Below are 15,549 nucleotides of genomic sequence, written 5' to 3'. Positions count from 1 at the left end.
GAGAAAGCGAAAGAGTGAGGGAACGCGGTGGAGATAGGGAGAGGTAGGGAGAGGTAAAAAGGTTGGTGAGTTTGGGGACAGGTAATGAGGGGCAGAGAGAGGGAGATGGGGAAAGAGGTAAAGCACACAAAGAATGAGACGGGTTGTTGATGGCAAGAAAGAGAGACAGCAAGGGAGAAAGACAGAAAGAGCCAGACTGAGATTTGTTTGAGATGGAGAGTGAGATAGATCGATAGAGTCAGGGAGTGGGCATCTACAAGAAAGAGAGAGAGATGGAAGAGGAGAGAAAGAGAGGGAGAGAGTCAGGGAGTGTGTGTGTAAGTGAGAGAAAAAGAGAGCGTGAGAGTGAGAGCGAGAGCGAGAGCGAGCGAGAGAGAGAGAGAGAGAGACAGAGAGAGAGAGAGAGAGAGAGAGAGAGAGAGACAGACAAAGAGAGAGAGAGAGAGAGAGAGAGAGAGAGAGAGAGAGAGAGAGAGAGAGAGAGACAGACAAAGAGAGAGAGAGAGAGAGAGAGAGAGAGAGAGAGAGAGAGAGAGACAGACAAAGAGAGAGAGAGAGAGAGAGAGAGAGAGAGAGAGAGAGAGAGAGAGAGAGAGAGAGAGAGAGAGAGAGAGAGAGAGAGAGACCGAAGGGAGATAGAAGCTGCATCTGTTTCTCCCTGGCTGGTCAGTTGTTATGCCCTGCTCCATGTAGGCTAATGGATGTGCTGCTCCTGACTGATGTTTGCCACAGGCTCTCCATCACCACTCAGATGAAAGGATAAGAAAGGACCCTGTCTGCTAGCCACAGGGCTAAAAGGCCCTAAACAAACAAACAAATAAATATATAAATGAAGATAAACAAATGGAGTCACCACTCCCTTTGGAAAAACATTACCAAAAGGCTGGTTAGGGACCAGAGGGTGTTGTGTGATCAGACGTGTTGATAAGTAGTGCACTGTGTGTATGTGTGCTTCTAATGTCCACTTTCTGGTCTGTGCATGTGCACGTGTGTACGTGCATGCACTTGTGTCTGTAATACATTCCCTAACGACGGCATGAAAAGCCTGTGGCTCAGACTGCCTGGTGTGAGCCTGCCAGCTCTCCTCTCCCCCGACTGAGCTTAGACTCCACCATGCTGCTGCACACAGACTCCTTCAGAAGCTGATCAGCAGCCGCCGCAGTTCCAGAAACCCCACCGCCTGATTAAATCAAGGCTCTGCCCCCTCAGCTAACCACAAATTACAGAAGAAACGCTGACAGAAAGGTCAATTTTACGCCGCTTCCAAAGCCATTTGACAAGATGATGATTTTTTTTTTCAGCGCCGGCTTGGTTGTACCGAGACTGGTAATTTGCCATTACTAAGTCTGAGTTGGGGGTGGGGTGAGGGGCTTGATGGAATCGGTGTCTCTGTGGTCTGATAAGGTGTGTTCAATCACACTGTCTAGCACAGAAGGAAGGGAGAGGAAACAGCCAAGAGACTGGTTTCAAGTAGCCATTTACTGCTACTTACAGGGATATCAAATAGTGATCTCTGCATTGTGCAAATAAATACTCTAGTGCACCTGTAACCTTTTTTAGGACACCGACAGAAATTGTTTGCATTGCCATAGCAAAACCAGCGAGGTGTCACATTTGATGAGTCTAACAGATTTCTATCTGTCCCTGGACTCACTCCAGAGATAGGGGTCAGTGCGCAGAGGGAGACCTATGTTGACCTCTGGCGCTCTGGTTGCTGACCCAGGTCAGATGTTTGATCAAGTGTTGTTAGTTACCAGACCAGCTGAGGTTCTTCACTACCCGTCTGTGTGAGGGGCTTGCAGTTGTGCCAAACAAAATGGAAATCGATTGCTTTTGCAGCTTAACGTTTATCATCAGACACTAATACTCAAACACTGCAGTATTATAATCGGTGACTTTCACTTTGACTTCATATCATTTTCCCCGAAATCTATATTTACTTTTATTCAGGCCATATCAACAGCCACCACAATGTCAAGCTTCCGGATGGAGGGCCAGCAGTGTCCTTGGATGAGAACAGGGCTGCTTCAGCAAACAGACAGAAATGCCTCCAGTAGTGAGTTTATGATAATTAAATGAAAACCACAATTGGTCACAATTAACAGAATCCAGTGCAGTCGGTGGCCAACAGGGTTCAGCGCTGATCACACTGACTGCTGGCTAGCGGCAAGCTAACAGAAGCACCCGGCAGGTAGTTCACAGGCCTAGCTTTAAAGATGTGTGAAAGTACTCAAGGTGTGGGGAGGTTGAGGCCACCCTGTGTGTTCCATTTAGATCATACCAAGTGGAGAGTAGCTACTCTGCATCCTCCAGCCTCTGTGACTCATGTCTGGGGCTGTGAGAGGGAGCGTTCAACAGCGCTATCTGGGGCAGCACTGTATGGCCTGATCTTTTAGCACTCTCTCCTTCTTTGCAAAGTCACCAAGGGGACTGAAGAGAGGGGAGAGAGAGAGGGCGGGTATGAAGTGGGAGAGACATAGAGAAAGAGAAAGAAAGAGAACAAGAGGGGGAGAGAAATAGACAAAGAGGGAGAAAACATAGAGAGAGAGAGAGAGAGAGAGAGAGAGAGAGAGAGAGAGAGAGAGAGAGAGAGAGAGAGAGAGAGAGAGAGAGAGAGAGAGAGAGAGAGAGAGAGAGAGAGAGAGAGAGAGAGAGAGAGAGAGAGAGAGAGAGAGAGAGAGAGAGAGAGAGAGAGAGAGAGAGAGGTGGGAGATGTCAGTGTGAACTTTGCAGAGGTGTGAAATACAGTGCAGACTCAGTTTCAAGAATAACCACCTCAGCTCCACCTTTATTCCCTTAAGTGATATAGAGAGATATCCCTCCCACTCAGCTGCAGGTCCGGCCTGAGAACAGGGTCCACGTAAACCAGTTTGACGAAATATTAAATGGCATTAGCATGCAGCCCAATCCTTCTACAGATATGAATACATGACCTTAGTACTGAAGTAGTCGTGTCTTGTTGAAACGGTTTAAAGGGGTTTCAGAAAGAGTGGGTTCAGCTGCATGGACAAACAGAGAACCAGACGAGTTCTAGGGAGCACCTTCCTACCTCCACAGTAAGTTAAACCGGGTACCAAGCCCTGCCAGGGTACCTGGATGCCTGTTGTTTTCTCCTTTCTGATCAATACAGTACACTGGTTGATATCCGTGGAGGAGTCCTCGGCTCAGCTCTACCACTCCCTTGAAGGAGCGTGACTCAGTATCCTCCAGGGAACTCTGAGAGCTGTGTGTGTGTGTGTGCATGTGTGTGTGGAAGATGGGAGGGGGTGTTGCATGTATGTGGAAGTGCACTTTCAGCACATCTTCCTTAACCAGCCAGCCGCCCCTCAACCCCCCCCCCCATATACACACACACACACACACACACAAACACATGCACGCACACACATACACACACACACACACACACACACACACACACACACACAGGGACTTGCAGAAACTCTCACACTCAATACTCTGAAGCAGTCCTACCTTCACCTTCACAGGGCCACTGTGTCAATGTCACGCAATGTTGGTGTCACTATGAATTAGTTCACCACGCTACCTCTCTCACATTCTAACAAGCCTGTCGTAGGCACATACCAACTGCATGTCTGGAAAACATGACTGGTTTGACTTTTGTTAAAATCGTAATTAGTTACTCCACACATATGGATCTCTTTCAGTTTCGTGGAACAGGAGAAACGCTGAAAACTTTTTTTTAAAGACAAGGACAAATATGATGGTTTTTCTTCAAAAGAAATGCACTCACTGTACTGTACAACATGTCTATTTTGCAGTTTCTATTATGGGCAAAGTAGAAATGCATTGCGCCTTGTTGAGAATAAATGTTTTTCCCAACACAAAGGTATGTTTTCGACAATAATATCTCAGACCACATGAGAGCTCAAATTGCCCAGGCATACAGTTGCCTCTGCTCTGCCTACTGCATCTGTGCTGCGCCATGTTTAATGTCAATCATGGACTTTGCAACAACAAATTCAAGAGAACACAACCTACTATGTGTAGTTCCACTTTGGCAAATGGGTCAAATGAACATCTCTGTCATGTTCAAAGCTTTTGATGTTGAAGTGACAGTTGGTTTAGAAATAAATATTACACATTACCTTTCCAACATACTGAGCCTCAGGTCCAATATGTTCCTCTAAGACAAAAAACTGGTTCCATATCCAGCCTCTCTTGGGCCGATGGTGGATGTCCTTTTCCATGTCTGGGTGTTTCGTCTGGTTCCTGGCTGGTGTTCTGATGGGTTTAGGCTGTGGTTTGGTAGTCCTCGACTGGGGTTGTGCAGGCCTAAGCTGGGGCTGGCCAGGCTTGGTCTGGGGCTGGTACTGGGGAGTCCCATAGCTACTCTGAAGGACACAGAGGCAGGCCAGCACAGGACAGAGGCAGGCAGGGATTCTCATGGTAGAGCCAGCTGTTCTGGAGGTCTCTTCTGTACCTCCTGGAGCATACACGTGGTCAGAGAGCACCCAGAGGCCTTGCCTCAGCACTACCACTGACTGCAGATCAATCCAGGCCAATGAACTCTAGTAAAGTCCATTGTTTAGATTTGTATACACACTGTGAAGTGGGGAAAAGTATACGCGCTCCATGATTGACAAAAAAGCTGTGGCTATCCGTTACCAGGGGTCACCAAAGATGGGAGCAGGTTGCCACACATACTTGGCCGCCTGTAAAAGAGAAGACAGTACATCAGCACAATGTTTGCAGAAACCAAATGAAGAAAAAACGTAGGCGTTTGACACAATAAAAGTGTGTATTAAACAATCAGCAGCTGGGCTGTGTCCTAACTTGACAACCTTCCTGAATGTTTTAAAAACACTGAAATTCTTCATGTTGAACCCGTGGATTTTCATAAAATGTTATTTGTGTGACTGACTTGAAGAGATTTCAGACAGGGACATCTTTGTTTTCAGAATACATTTTGCTCTGCCTGGCGTAGCTTTCTTTTTTTTCTGCTGTGCCACATTTTGTATTTTCCTTGAGCTTTGATTGTTTACACAAATCCTGATATTTTGTGATGTTTGTTTATGCAAACCTTCAAAGTAATCAATTCTAACTGTCAAGACAGAGGAGGACAAGCTTGGCAGAAAAACACTGACAATAAATAATTTGCTAGAGATAAATGTTTGATGGGAGGAGAAACAGACTTGTCTGAGGTGACAATGTTGTGGTTGATGTCTGCTTTCTACCTATCCCACTGGGATGGAAAGAAGGCAAAAACTGATGTTAGACAGGCATACTGAGCTGAGGAGAAATACATGTTAATGTTGCTTACACTGCATTCTCCGTTAACCATAACTCAGGTATGTAATTTGCACTGAGAACACAAAAGGAGGTGGATCATAGAAAATATCTTTGCACATTAAGGTTGAACTGTAGATGGTTTGAAACCTCCCCAGTGATGAGTAATTTAAATCCTGACGTACTCAAAGTACGGTAGGCCTACATATTAATTAGCAGTCCAGTCTCTGACAGTCTGTCATTATTGTTGTAATTAAATATTTCTGCAGTGGTACTGTAATCACAGTGAGGTAATTGGACAGTTCAGCTCGTTGTGGCGTCTTTGGATTTAGCTCAATTTGAAGCTTCATTTCTCAGGTCAGTATTAATTAGAACTCTATACATGAACAAAGTCTCCCTTTTGTGAACTTGTGTATTTGTGGATGTCGATGAGGCAATATAGCACATCAATGTACTATACCTGCCCTTGACTATAGCCTCCCTTCTACCTTACATCAATGAAATATGAAGAAACAGACAATCCTAGGGATTTGCAGTTCCCACAGGCAGGGAGTATTGGAGATCCAGTCTGGACTGTACCTCTGCATGATTTAAGCCACCAGGTTCATGGGGCACACTGTCATTCTTTTATCAGAAAGTCTTTAATATGCTATAGAGAAATAGCAACCTAGTTCATTGCATGGGTGCTTGGTAAAGTCTAACAGTGTACTGCAAAATGTAATGAGTTATGGGAGAACCTCAGTATACATTTTCTATGATGAAGTTTTTTATGTAATCTGCGTTCATCTAAGAAATGAAATGTATACTGGACATGGATTACCCATACTTTCATTCCAAATGACAGATGATCCAGACCAGTCCATCTACAGAGTTTGAATGATTGATTCCTTGTTTTTTCTGTTCAAAGACTGCAGCAAAATGCAAGAAGATGAGTGCAATAAGATAAATCCATAAAACAAATGAAGCTCTGGTGAGCACCTGACGTTGCTAACGAAGATGCTAACTTGAAACACCGTGCAGCTCTTGAGACGAGCACTGAGGTTGGGACTCACAGAAAGACAAGGAGCATCATGCCCTCCAGCTGTGGACCAACAGTGGACCACACACTCGCAACATGGATCGTTGAGTCAGATTGTTAAAACGGCTTGATTGTCTTCCCATAAATAAGCCTTTAGCCATATCCACCAATGGGCTACCTTGCAGAACCACAAGGGGTTCAGTATCCCTACAGTCTACCTTTTGGGTTTGTTTGTAATCACAGCCTTGTTTCTTTTATAGACTAACCATGCCTTTATTAGGCCTGCTGCTGCTGCTGATGATTACAGTGGACTGTTTTCTTCTCACAACCAGAGTTTCCTGATTGTGGTGATTTGGTAGTTCTCGGTTGGGGGATGGGCAGCAGGGAAGAAGCATTGCCTGGCAGAAGTACATAGCTGTAGCCAGGAAACCACTTTAAACTTCTCCACTACTACCACCTCTAAAACCAAAACAGAGATAGGCACAAGAAAGAAAGAAAGAAAGAAAGAAAGAAAGAAAGAAAGAAAGAAAGAATGATAAAGAAAGAAAGAAAGAAAGAGGGGAAGGAGAATGAAAGAAACTACATTCTTTCTCAAAAATATTTGAGAAAGAATGTAAAAGCTCTGTACACAGTATCAACCTCTGCCAGAGCCTCCTATCTTGTACTATCTTACATTTTAGCAGATGCTTTTATCCAATGTAACGCACAGTAAGGGGGTGGATTTGAACCTGGGACCTTGATCGGCAGTCAAGTGCTCTAACTACTGAGCAACACGCTCCATCACAGGGACACCCCCCAGCATCACAGATGCAGATGTCTGGCACAGACAAGGAGTTTATATCCTGCTTACGACTGTAGGCAGACTGGCACCTAGTCTCCACTTTCAGCCCCTCAGTCTCATGCCAATCATTTCATGAACATCTTAGACGTATCAGTCAGCGGAGAGGATAATGGAAGGCATGGGATATCAGATCTCTCCCTGCCCCAAAACACCAGTCAAATCAGCGCTGTTCTGCTGCAACAAACCCAAAATGAACTCCATTCATTGATTACACTTTTAGAAATGTCTGGAAATCGACACAGACTTTTGGGGTGGGAGTTTATGGACAGTGGTGTGGACATATTTTCAGCTGGATAGTATCTTCAGTTCTTTAGCTCTGGTTTGTTTTCTAAGCATTAGCATAGACCGCCAGGCTGCGGTGAAGTGACGAGGTAGAGAGAAGGAGAAGTGATTTCCCCTGGAAGGCAAGCAGGGTCCTGCTGCCCCTGCTACACCATCAGAGAGATGAGGGCTTCAGTCTTGGTTGGCAATTTAATAGAGACAGTGCTCATAAAAGGACACCAATATCCATTATAGCTAAAACAATAAAACTGCAGAGAATGAGCATTCCCTTGTACACTGTAAATCACACACACACACACACACACACACACACACACAAACACATGAGCACGCTCTCTCTGTTTCTCCAAGGTGAAAATGTATACATCAAATCACTGATGATTCCTGACAGCAGAGAAGAGATTGAGAGAGACGATCCTCCAGCCCAGGCTAACAGCATGCAACCCAACCACCACCAGACAGAGCAGCTCCAGTTTGACAAGGCAGACAGAGATAGAAAAGATGGAAAGTGCTGGACAGTTGTCTTCTTACCTTGCCTGATACTGTGTGTTCTGTGGACATGCTCCCCTCTCTCATTTGGCATTCTTTCCTGTTCCCTTGCCCTCTGCACCTCCGTTTTCTTCTACTTTCTCACATGCTGGGTGTGTGTTTTTTCCTCTCTGTTTCTGTTGCGGTTATCATCACTGGTTCTATCTCTGTCTCCTGCTGCCCCCGTCTCTCACTCTTTCTCTCTCCCCCTCTCTCGTGCTCTGTATCTCTCTCTCCCCCTCTCTCGTGCTCTGTCTCTCTCTCCCCCTCTCTCGTGCTCTGTCTCTCTCTCCCCCTCTCTCGTGCTCTGTCTCTCTCTCCCCCTCTCTCGTGCTCTGTCTCTCTCTCCCCCTCTCTCGTGCTCTGTCTCTCTCTCCCCCTCTCTCGTGCTCTGTATCTCTCTTTCTCTTCCACTCTCTTGGTCTCTGATGCTGCTCCTATGCAGGCTACCTCAGTAGAATCACTCCCCACTCTACCAGGTTGCCGCTTCGCTCGCTGCTGCAGCTGTACAGAATTAAGCTCTGATTGGCTACTCGCACACACACACACACACTCACACACACACACACTCACACACACACACACACACACACACTCACAGGTACACATGCTATATTGAATGCTTGCACACACGGGGCATTGGTGTGCACTGCGCACGCGCACAATATGATCAGTTTTCCTCCCAGTCTCTGCTCTCTCACTCCGTCTGTCTGTCCCTCGGTAACGTTTCTTCTTCTCCCACATCAGAGGTCTGAGGTGTGCAGCCTCAGAGCAGAGTCCACGTTTGCTCCGGGGCTAGTTTCACTCCTGAAGGAAAACCTAATTAATAATCTAGCACGGGGAGTGAGAAGGAGAATAAGTAGGGGGGGCAGGGATGGAGGGAGGGAGGGAGGGAAGAGTGATGTGCGCAGCCAGAGTGAGAAGCCCCTCCAGACCAGAAGACATTTTTAACTGAGATGACAGCCAGGGTGACGGCACATGAAAAAATGGAGTGGAGGGCTCTGCTCTTGATGGAAGTGTTGTGTGTAGTTGGGAGGGGAGGGGTGGGGTGGGCTGTTAGTGTGTGAGAGAGCGATAGGGCTCCTAGGGGAAAATAGATTTTTACATATCACAACCCGAAGTCATCAAACCTTCACACCTGACTCACAATCCATCCATCATTTAGTGCCCAGCATGCCCCCAAATTTTCTCTCTCCTTCTTTTATCTCTGTTTCTATAGCGCTCTTCTCTCTCTCTCTCTCTCTCTCTCTCTCTCTCTCTCTCTCTCTCTATCTCTCTCTCTCTCGCTCTCTCTTGCTCTCTTCTCTCTCTCTTTTTTCTCTTTCTCTTTCTCACACACCCACACACACATGCTTATTTCAAGGCTAGGAATGGTGATTTATCGTTTCAACTATAGTTATTTATTCACTCTTGTCAACAGTGTAGTGTGTGCATGTGCATGTGTGTGTGTGGGTGTGTTGGGGGGGGGGGGGGGCGAGAGGGGAGGGGTGTGTGCGGCCTGGTTAGAAAGTCCCAGGGTTAATGCCATAACAACATGGACCTACAGCAGAGTAGCAAAAAGTCATTCACAGCACTATGAAGGAACAAATAAAGCACATTTTGTCCATGATCTGTAGAGGCTGTGGGACTACCTACCGTTGCCCCCAGGTCTGTTTTTATCATTGATTTCATACATTTGAGCAAAAAGGCATCATCAAATGCACGAGTTCTTGAGTTCTTTCTTTGGTTTGGTTTGGGTGGAAGTCCCCCTGGCAGACAGTTGCCACTAGCGTTTACAAGGTACTGTAGTCCTTTCAAAACCAGGGTCAGAATTCACAAAACACTCTTAAGAAGACATTTTTTCTTAACTTTTGTTTTGTACTTTGTTTTGTACAACAGAAAAAAAATCAGTTTTCTTAAGATTGTCGTTTAGAAATAAATCAAGACATTTAAAGACTTCTTTAAGAAGTCACACAGGCTCACACTAGAGTCCCAAAAGGTAAGATTATTATTTTATTGGACTGTAAAATGTTAAACATTGCTAAACAAACATTACAGAGCACACAAAACTGACCCTAACCCTAACAATTAGCTGTCAAGTGTAATTAAACATATCTCAAGAACCTTTTTTTTTTTTTTTTTTAGATTTGCAGTATTAGGAATATTATTACATTCTTCTGTATACTATACTATAAACTATAATTTATCTTAAGAACTTTCTTATTTGTTTTCTCAAGAACATGTTTGTGAATTTGGCACCAGACTTCCAAGTTGTTGTGAGATTTTCAAACTTCAGCCACAAACTCATCCCAACTAAGTTAGCTCTTTATCAGCGTTAAATAACGGTTTGAACCAAGTATCCCCTGAAGGCATGTGGAAGCTCTAAACAGTCATTAGACATGACAGGGTCCCATTATCCAATATCTTAATATGGCTCCAGCATTACAACCTGTCAGGAACAATCCCATCCACGTGTCCAACATGGGTTAGTCTATCTGACTTAAGTAGGTAGGCCTAATCAGCATCACAAATCATTGGAGGATTTAGATGTCCAATTACTGAAATTGCATTTATTCAGTTGTACTCATCACCAAGTTGTTAGGAGTTAGGTACGTTATGAGAACATTCACAGGTATTCATCGAGTCTGTATCTGACTGTACTAGCCCCTGTAACACATGGGTGTTATTTGTGTTGTCATTAACAGCAAATAAGGTGAATGCAGTTTTATCCTTCAGTATTGCCATCTCTTGAGGCCACATACCCTTTTCATGTTGAGATTAGAAGCGCAATGGATGTGTAATGACTGAATTCCTTTGAAACGTTCATCTGAAGGAAGTTATGTCCTAAACCTACCGACAGTGCGGTTGGATTTCAGACGTGGAATGTGACACTGTGTGGTTAACCAATCACCTTCCAGACAAACGACAATTAGAAAAGGTTTCACCCCGCGGTGTGTGAACTCTTCTGGCTTATCTTCCTAAAACTGGGAGATAAATGTCACATTGAAATTCTGGTGCAAGGACAGTGGCATTGGTTGCAGATGACGGATGGGCCCAGCGCGGACTAATTTGTTTTTGCTGGTGGAGCCCGGGGGTGGTTTGGGAGAGAGATTACACAGGTGTAGTGAGGTAAGCAAGACCACACGGAGCCAACATCTTGCCACACCTGAAGAGTGATTCAATCACATCAGACAAACCTAATCAGCCCTTGTGACACCCTCAGTATGCTGATTACCCACCAAACGCCGATGCAAAGGAACCATAGAATTGGGGGGGAGGACCTCCCCAATCTCAGCCCTCCTGCTAGCTTGCAAGCTTCAAAGGGCGTGCTTGAGACGACACGTCTCCAGCAACCATTTGCATCCGTTTTGGCGGCATTTGAACAAAGAACATACCTTAATCAGAACTTTTGAGGAAAGTTCTTCAGACTTCACCTTTACCACGAGAGTACAAGGTGGAGAATTACGAGAGGGATATTTGTGTCATGTTTTTACTTTGTTTTAATGTTGTGTTCACTGAAATCTTGATTCTAGTAACTACTCCTTCTTCCTGAAAGATAACCATGTCATTCTTGGTATTGACACAAAGCTCTCTTAATAAAACAATCATTCAACTATATTTTGTAACTGTACCAAGATGTCCAGAACAATATTTGAATGATCTTTTGAACCAGCCAGAGACCAGATCACACCTTTGGTAGGTGTGAAGGAAGGAGGGGGGAGTTGACAACCCAGCTTCCCCCAATCAACGTCTGACCCCAGACAGGTCCTCCCTCAAACTCTGAACTGTATAAATATCTGAGATGACCATCAATCAAGGACTCCAGCGAAACCAACCATGGCATGAACGCCATTGGGATTGGCGTTCCAAAGGACGTCTCCAAGCTTCTCCTGAGATTCAACTTTATAGTGATCGCGACACTATCTGGACGTTTCAACAGAAGAACAAAAAACGCAATTATCATTGCGACTTGACTGAGATCCCCCAGACTCAGCCACATGACCCGGCAGCGCAGCCGCGCTTTCACCTCCGATTCTTCAAATGAACCTTTGGCGCAAACCGCCCTCAACCTCATTGATCAACCCCTGATCAAAAGTAACTATGGCTAACGCTCTTTCCTCCCAGACATGACATTGGCGTGAGCTCTGTTTATGATTTGTAAGGATGTAATCATTGACTTACCATTTCTGTATTTCTTTAAGTTAGTCCATTTCATTCTGTTCATTGAAACCAATAACTCATATTAAATCCATAATCTAACTTGTTCATAAGATCCGTTTACCTTACTTGAATAAATTCATTGTAAAGATATTTTGACGTGCGTGTTCACTGATGTTACGATTGGCTCTACACTTAGAACGAATTCATTCCTAAAGATGAGACTGAATATTACATGTTAAATATAGGATTCCCTAATGTCCTAAACCAATATTAGGGTGGTGCCCCGAACTTTATGATAAATTAAGTATTTCTATTTTAACACGACGAGACCCCGCTACATAATGGCGCCCCGTGTGAGGCTAAGATAGATTGAAATGAGCAATCGTAACTTTTGTGAAACGAACTGTTAAAATAGAGCTAGCTCTAACTATATGTAACATCATGTTTTTAATACCACTGTGCCTGGGCTACAGTGGCTGTGTGCGTATTCAATTGTTTTGTAAAATAGGGCCAAGCTTTTAATGTGTATGTGCGTGGGACCAGCTAGCTCAAAGGAAGCAGCTAGGTTTGACCGGAGGTAGGCGCGTGCTCAGAAACACCGCTGCCCCGACATTTACGTTGTAATCTGCCTCGGCCAGCTCTTCAAGGAAAGTAGCATAGGAGCCTTTATTATAGCCTCTATTTTAATAGTGTAGCTATTTGGTTAAGTGAATTAACCAACCAACTAATACGTTGGTGCACATGTCTAGTTCAGGGAAACAGACAGTGATTAGTCCCGAAGGACTTTTTGTTTAGAAGCAACTAAACAACGCAGTTTCTACACGTAACCTATTATGCCGCCACGATAGCTTTTCGGAAAAAGCATTGACTATTCCCGCAGCTAACTGTGTCTTAAACAGTGGTTGCCAAACTAAAGTTACATTGTTAAATGCAGTTCGTCAATGTGGTTTAGTTAAGTTGACTTCAAGAAGCTACTTAGTAACTATAATTGTGTTAAAGTATGTACTATAATTACCTTGCACCTTTATTTGCCTATTTGTGTACGTCTTTGGCAGTCAAATGTAACCATAACCTAAATGAGTTTATTGAAACTAGTTTGATTTAAAAAGATTGAAAAGCCGACAACTTTTCCTTCATCTAGACCCCTAGTCACAAAGCTTCAATTGCCACGGCCATTGTAAGCCACTTCAAGTGCCTCCTTTTATTTCAATTGTTTTCTTTCAACCTTTTCCCTATGTCATGTCATAGCTTAATCACTCATAGCCATGCCAATGTCTGGGGAGGGGGGGTGACATGCCGTTACACTGCTGTGGTCTTTCTTCTCTTGTCTTCATGTCAACAGTTTCATCGACGACGGTCTATGAAAGTTGACATCCGGGGGGATGTAGTGAGGTAAGCAAGACCACACGGAGCCAACATCTTGCCACACCTGAAGAGTGATTCAATCACATCAGACAAACCTAATCAGCCCTTGTGACACCCTCAGTATGCTGATTACCCACCAAACGCCGATGCAAAGGAACCATAGAATTGGGGGGAGGACCTCCCCAATCTCAGCCCTCCTGCTAGCTTGCAAGCTTCAAAGGGCGTGCTTGAGACGACACGTCTCCAGCAACCATTTGCATCCGTTTTGGCGGCATTTGAACAAAGAACATACCTTAATCAGAACTTTTGAGGAAAGTTCTTCAGACTTCACCTTTACCACGAGAGTACAAGGTGGAGAATTACGAGAGGGATATTTGTGTCATGTTTTTACTTTGTTTTAATGTTGTGTTCACTGAAATCTTGATTCTAGTAACTACTCCTTCTTCCTGAAAGATAACCATGTCATTCTTGGTATTGACACAAAGCTCTCTTAATAAAACAATCATTCAACTATATTTTGTAACTGTACCAAGATGTCCAGAACAATATTTGAATGATCTTTTGAACCAGCCAGAGACCAGATCACACCTTTGGTAGGTGTGAAGGAAGGAGGGGGGAGTTGACAACCCAGCTTCCCCCAATCAACGTCTGACCCCAGACAGGTCCTCCCTCAAACTCTGAACTGTATAAATATCTGAGATGACCATCAATCAAGGACTCCAGCGAAACCAACCATGGCATGAACGCCATTGGGATTGGCGTTCCAAAGGACGTCTCCAAGCTTCTCCTGAGATTCAACTTTATAGTGATCGCGACACTATCTGGACGTTTCAACAGAAGAACAAAAAACGCAATTATCATTGCGACTTGACTGAGATCCCCCAGACTCAGCCACATGACCCGGCAGCGCAGCCGCGCTTTCACCTCCGATTCTTCAAATGAACCTTTGGCGCAAACCGCCCTCAACCTCATTGATCAACCCCTGATCAAAAGTAACTATGGCTAACGCTCTTTCCTCCCAGACATGACATTGGCGTGAGCTCTGTTTATGATTTGTAAGGATGTAATCATTGACTTACCATTTCTGTATTTCTTTAAGTTAGTCCATTTCATTCTGTTCATTGAAACCAATAACTCATATTAAATCCATAATCTAACTTGTTCATAAGATCCGTTTACCTTACTTGAATAAATTCATTGTAAAGATATTTTGACGTGCGTGTTCACTGATGTTACGATTGGCTCTACACTTAGAACGAATTCATTCCTAAAGATGAGACTGAATATTACATGTTAAATATAGGATTCCCTAATGTCCTAAACCAATATTAGGGTGGTGCCCCGAACTTTATGATAAATTAAGTATTTCTATTTTAACACGACGAGACCCCGCTACACAGGCCTACTGGTGCTTGTCTGAACCTGGGCACTAAGGAGGTCTAAAAGACTGTGGCTGCTGCAAGGTTGCCGCACGCCCCTGAGAATGGACAGAAAGAGAGGCCCTTGGATGCACAGATGGATTATTGTCAGTTTAGCACCAGTCTTGAGTGCTATAGGGGTTTGTCATTGTCCTATGTTTAGCTTAAAACCTCCGTACTCCATTAGATCTGATTGAAAAGTGTAGAAATGTTCCGGAACACTTCATTGTTCTCTGAATCCCGAAGATTCACTTAATCGTTTCTTGTCTCCCTTTATCCAGCAGAACACGGTAGCCAGGCAGACCATTAGATGGAACTTATCTCTTTCCTGTCCTTCACTGCAAAGCTGGAAGCACTAGAGTGTGCCTCTTACATCACATAGAGTTCTCATCATCATTCCCCTGTTTCTTTCTTCTCCACTTAGCCTCACACTCTAGTGGATGGTTTGCACCTAGCATCCTCCACTGGCTCGCCCCTCTCCTGGCAGTCTGCCCGTGGACGCCTCACACACCTGCTCTGTGACATGATGTGTGCAACGCTGTGCGTGTGAGAGAGAGAGAGAGAGAGAGAGGTAGAGGGGGAGAGAGAGAGAGGTAGAGGGGGAAAGAGAGAGGGGTAGAGGGAGAGAGGGAGAGAGGTAGAGGGGGAGAGAGAGAGGGGTTGAGGGAGAGAGAGAGAGAGGTAGAGGGGGAGAGAGAGAGGGGTAA

At 44.6% G+C, this 15,549-nt stretch overlaps 1 protein-coding gene across 2 annotated transcripts in view; it reads right to left on the bottom strand.

The window, feature by feature from the left end:
* LOC146271789 (cadherin-18-like) overlaps positions 1–4,409 on the bottom strand; it is an 18,888-nt gene extending 14,479 nt beyond the window's left edge. The window contains exons 1-2 of one of the 2 annotated variants that reach the window (XM_084706643.1): positions 4,313–4,409; positions 4,110–4,237 (exon numbers count right to left, since the gene is read on the bottom strand). In XM_084706643.1, coding sequence (XP_084562769.1) covers positions 4,110–4,237; positions 4,313–4,409 — 225 coding nt within the window. Of the gene's footprint in view, positions 1–4,109; positions 4,246–4,312 lie in introns of both variants that reach the window. The other variant, XM_084706642.1, reaches the window with a different exon arrangement.
* Between the last annotated feature and the right edge of the window lie 11,140 nt (positions 4,410–15,549).

Source organism: Hypomesus nipponensis, chromosome 10 (assembly GCF_054491055.1).
Source record: "Hypomesus nipponensis isolate SF chromosome 10, ASM5449105v1, whole genome shotgun sequence".
NCBI classification, from domain to species: domain Eukaryota; kingdom Metazoa; phylum Chordata; class Actinopteri; order Osmeriformes; family Osmeridae; genus Hypomesus; species Hypomesus nipponensis.
This window is presented reverse-complemented; position numbering and strand designations above follow the sequence as displayed.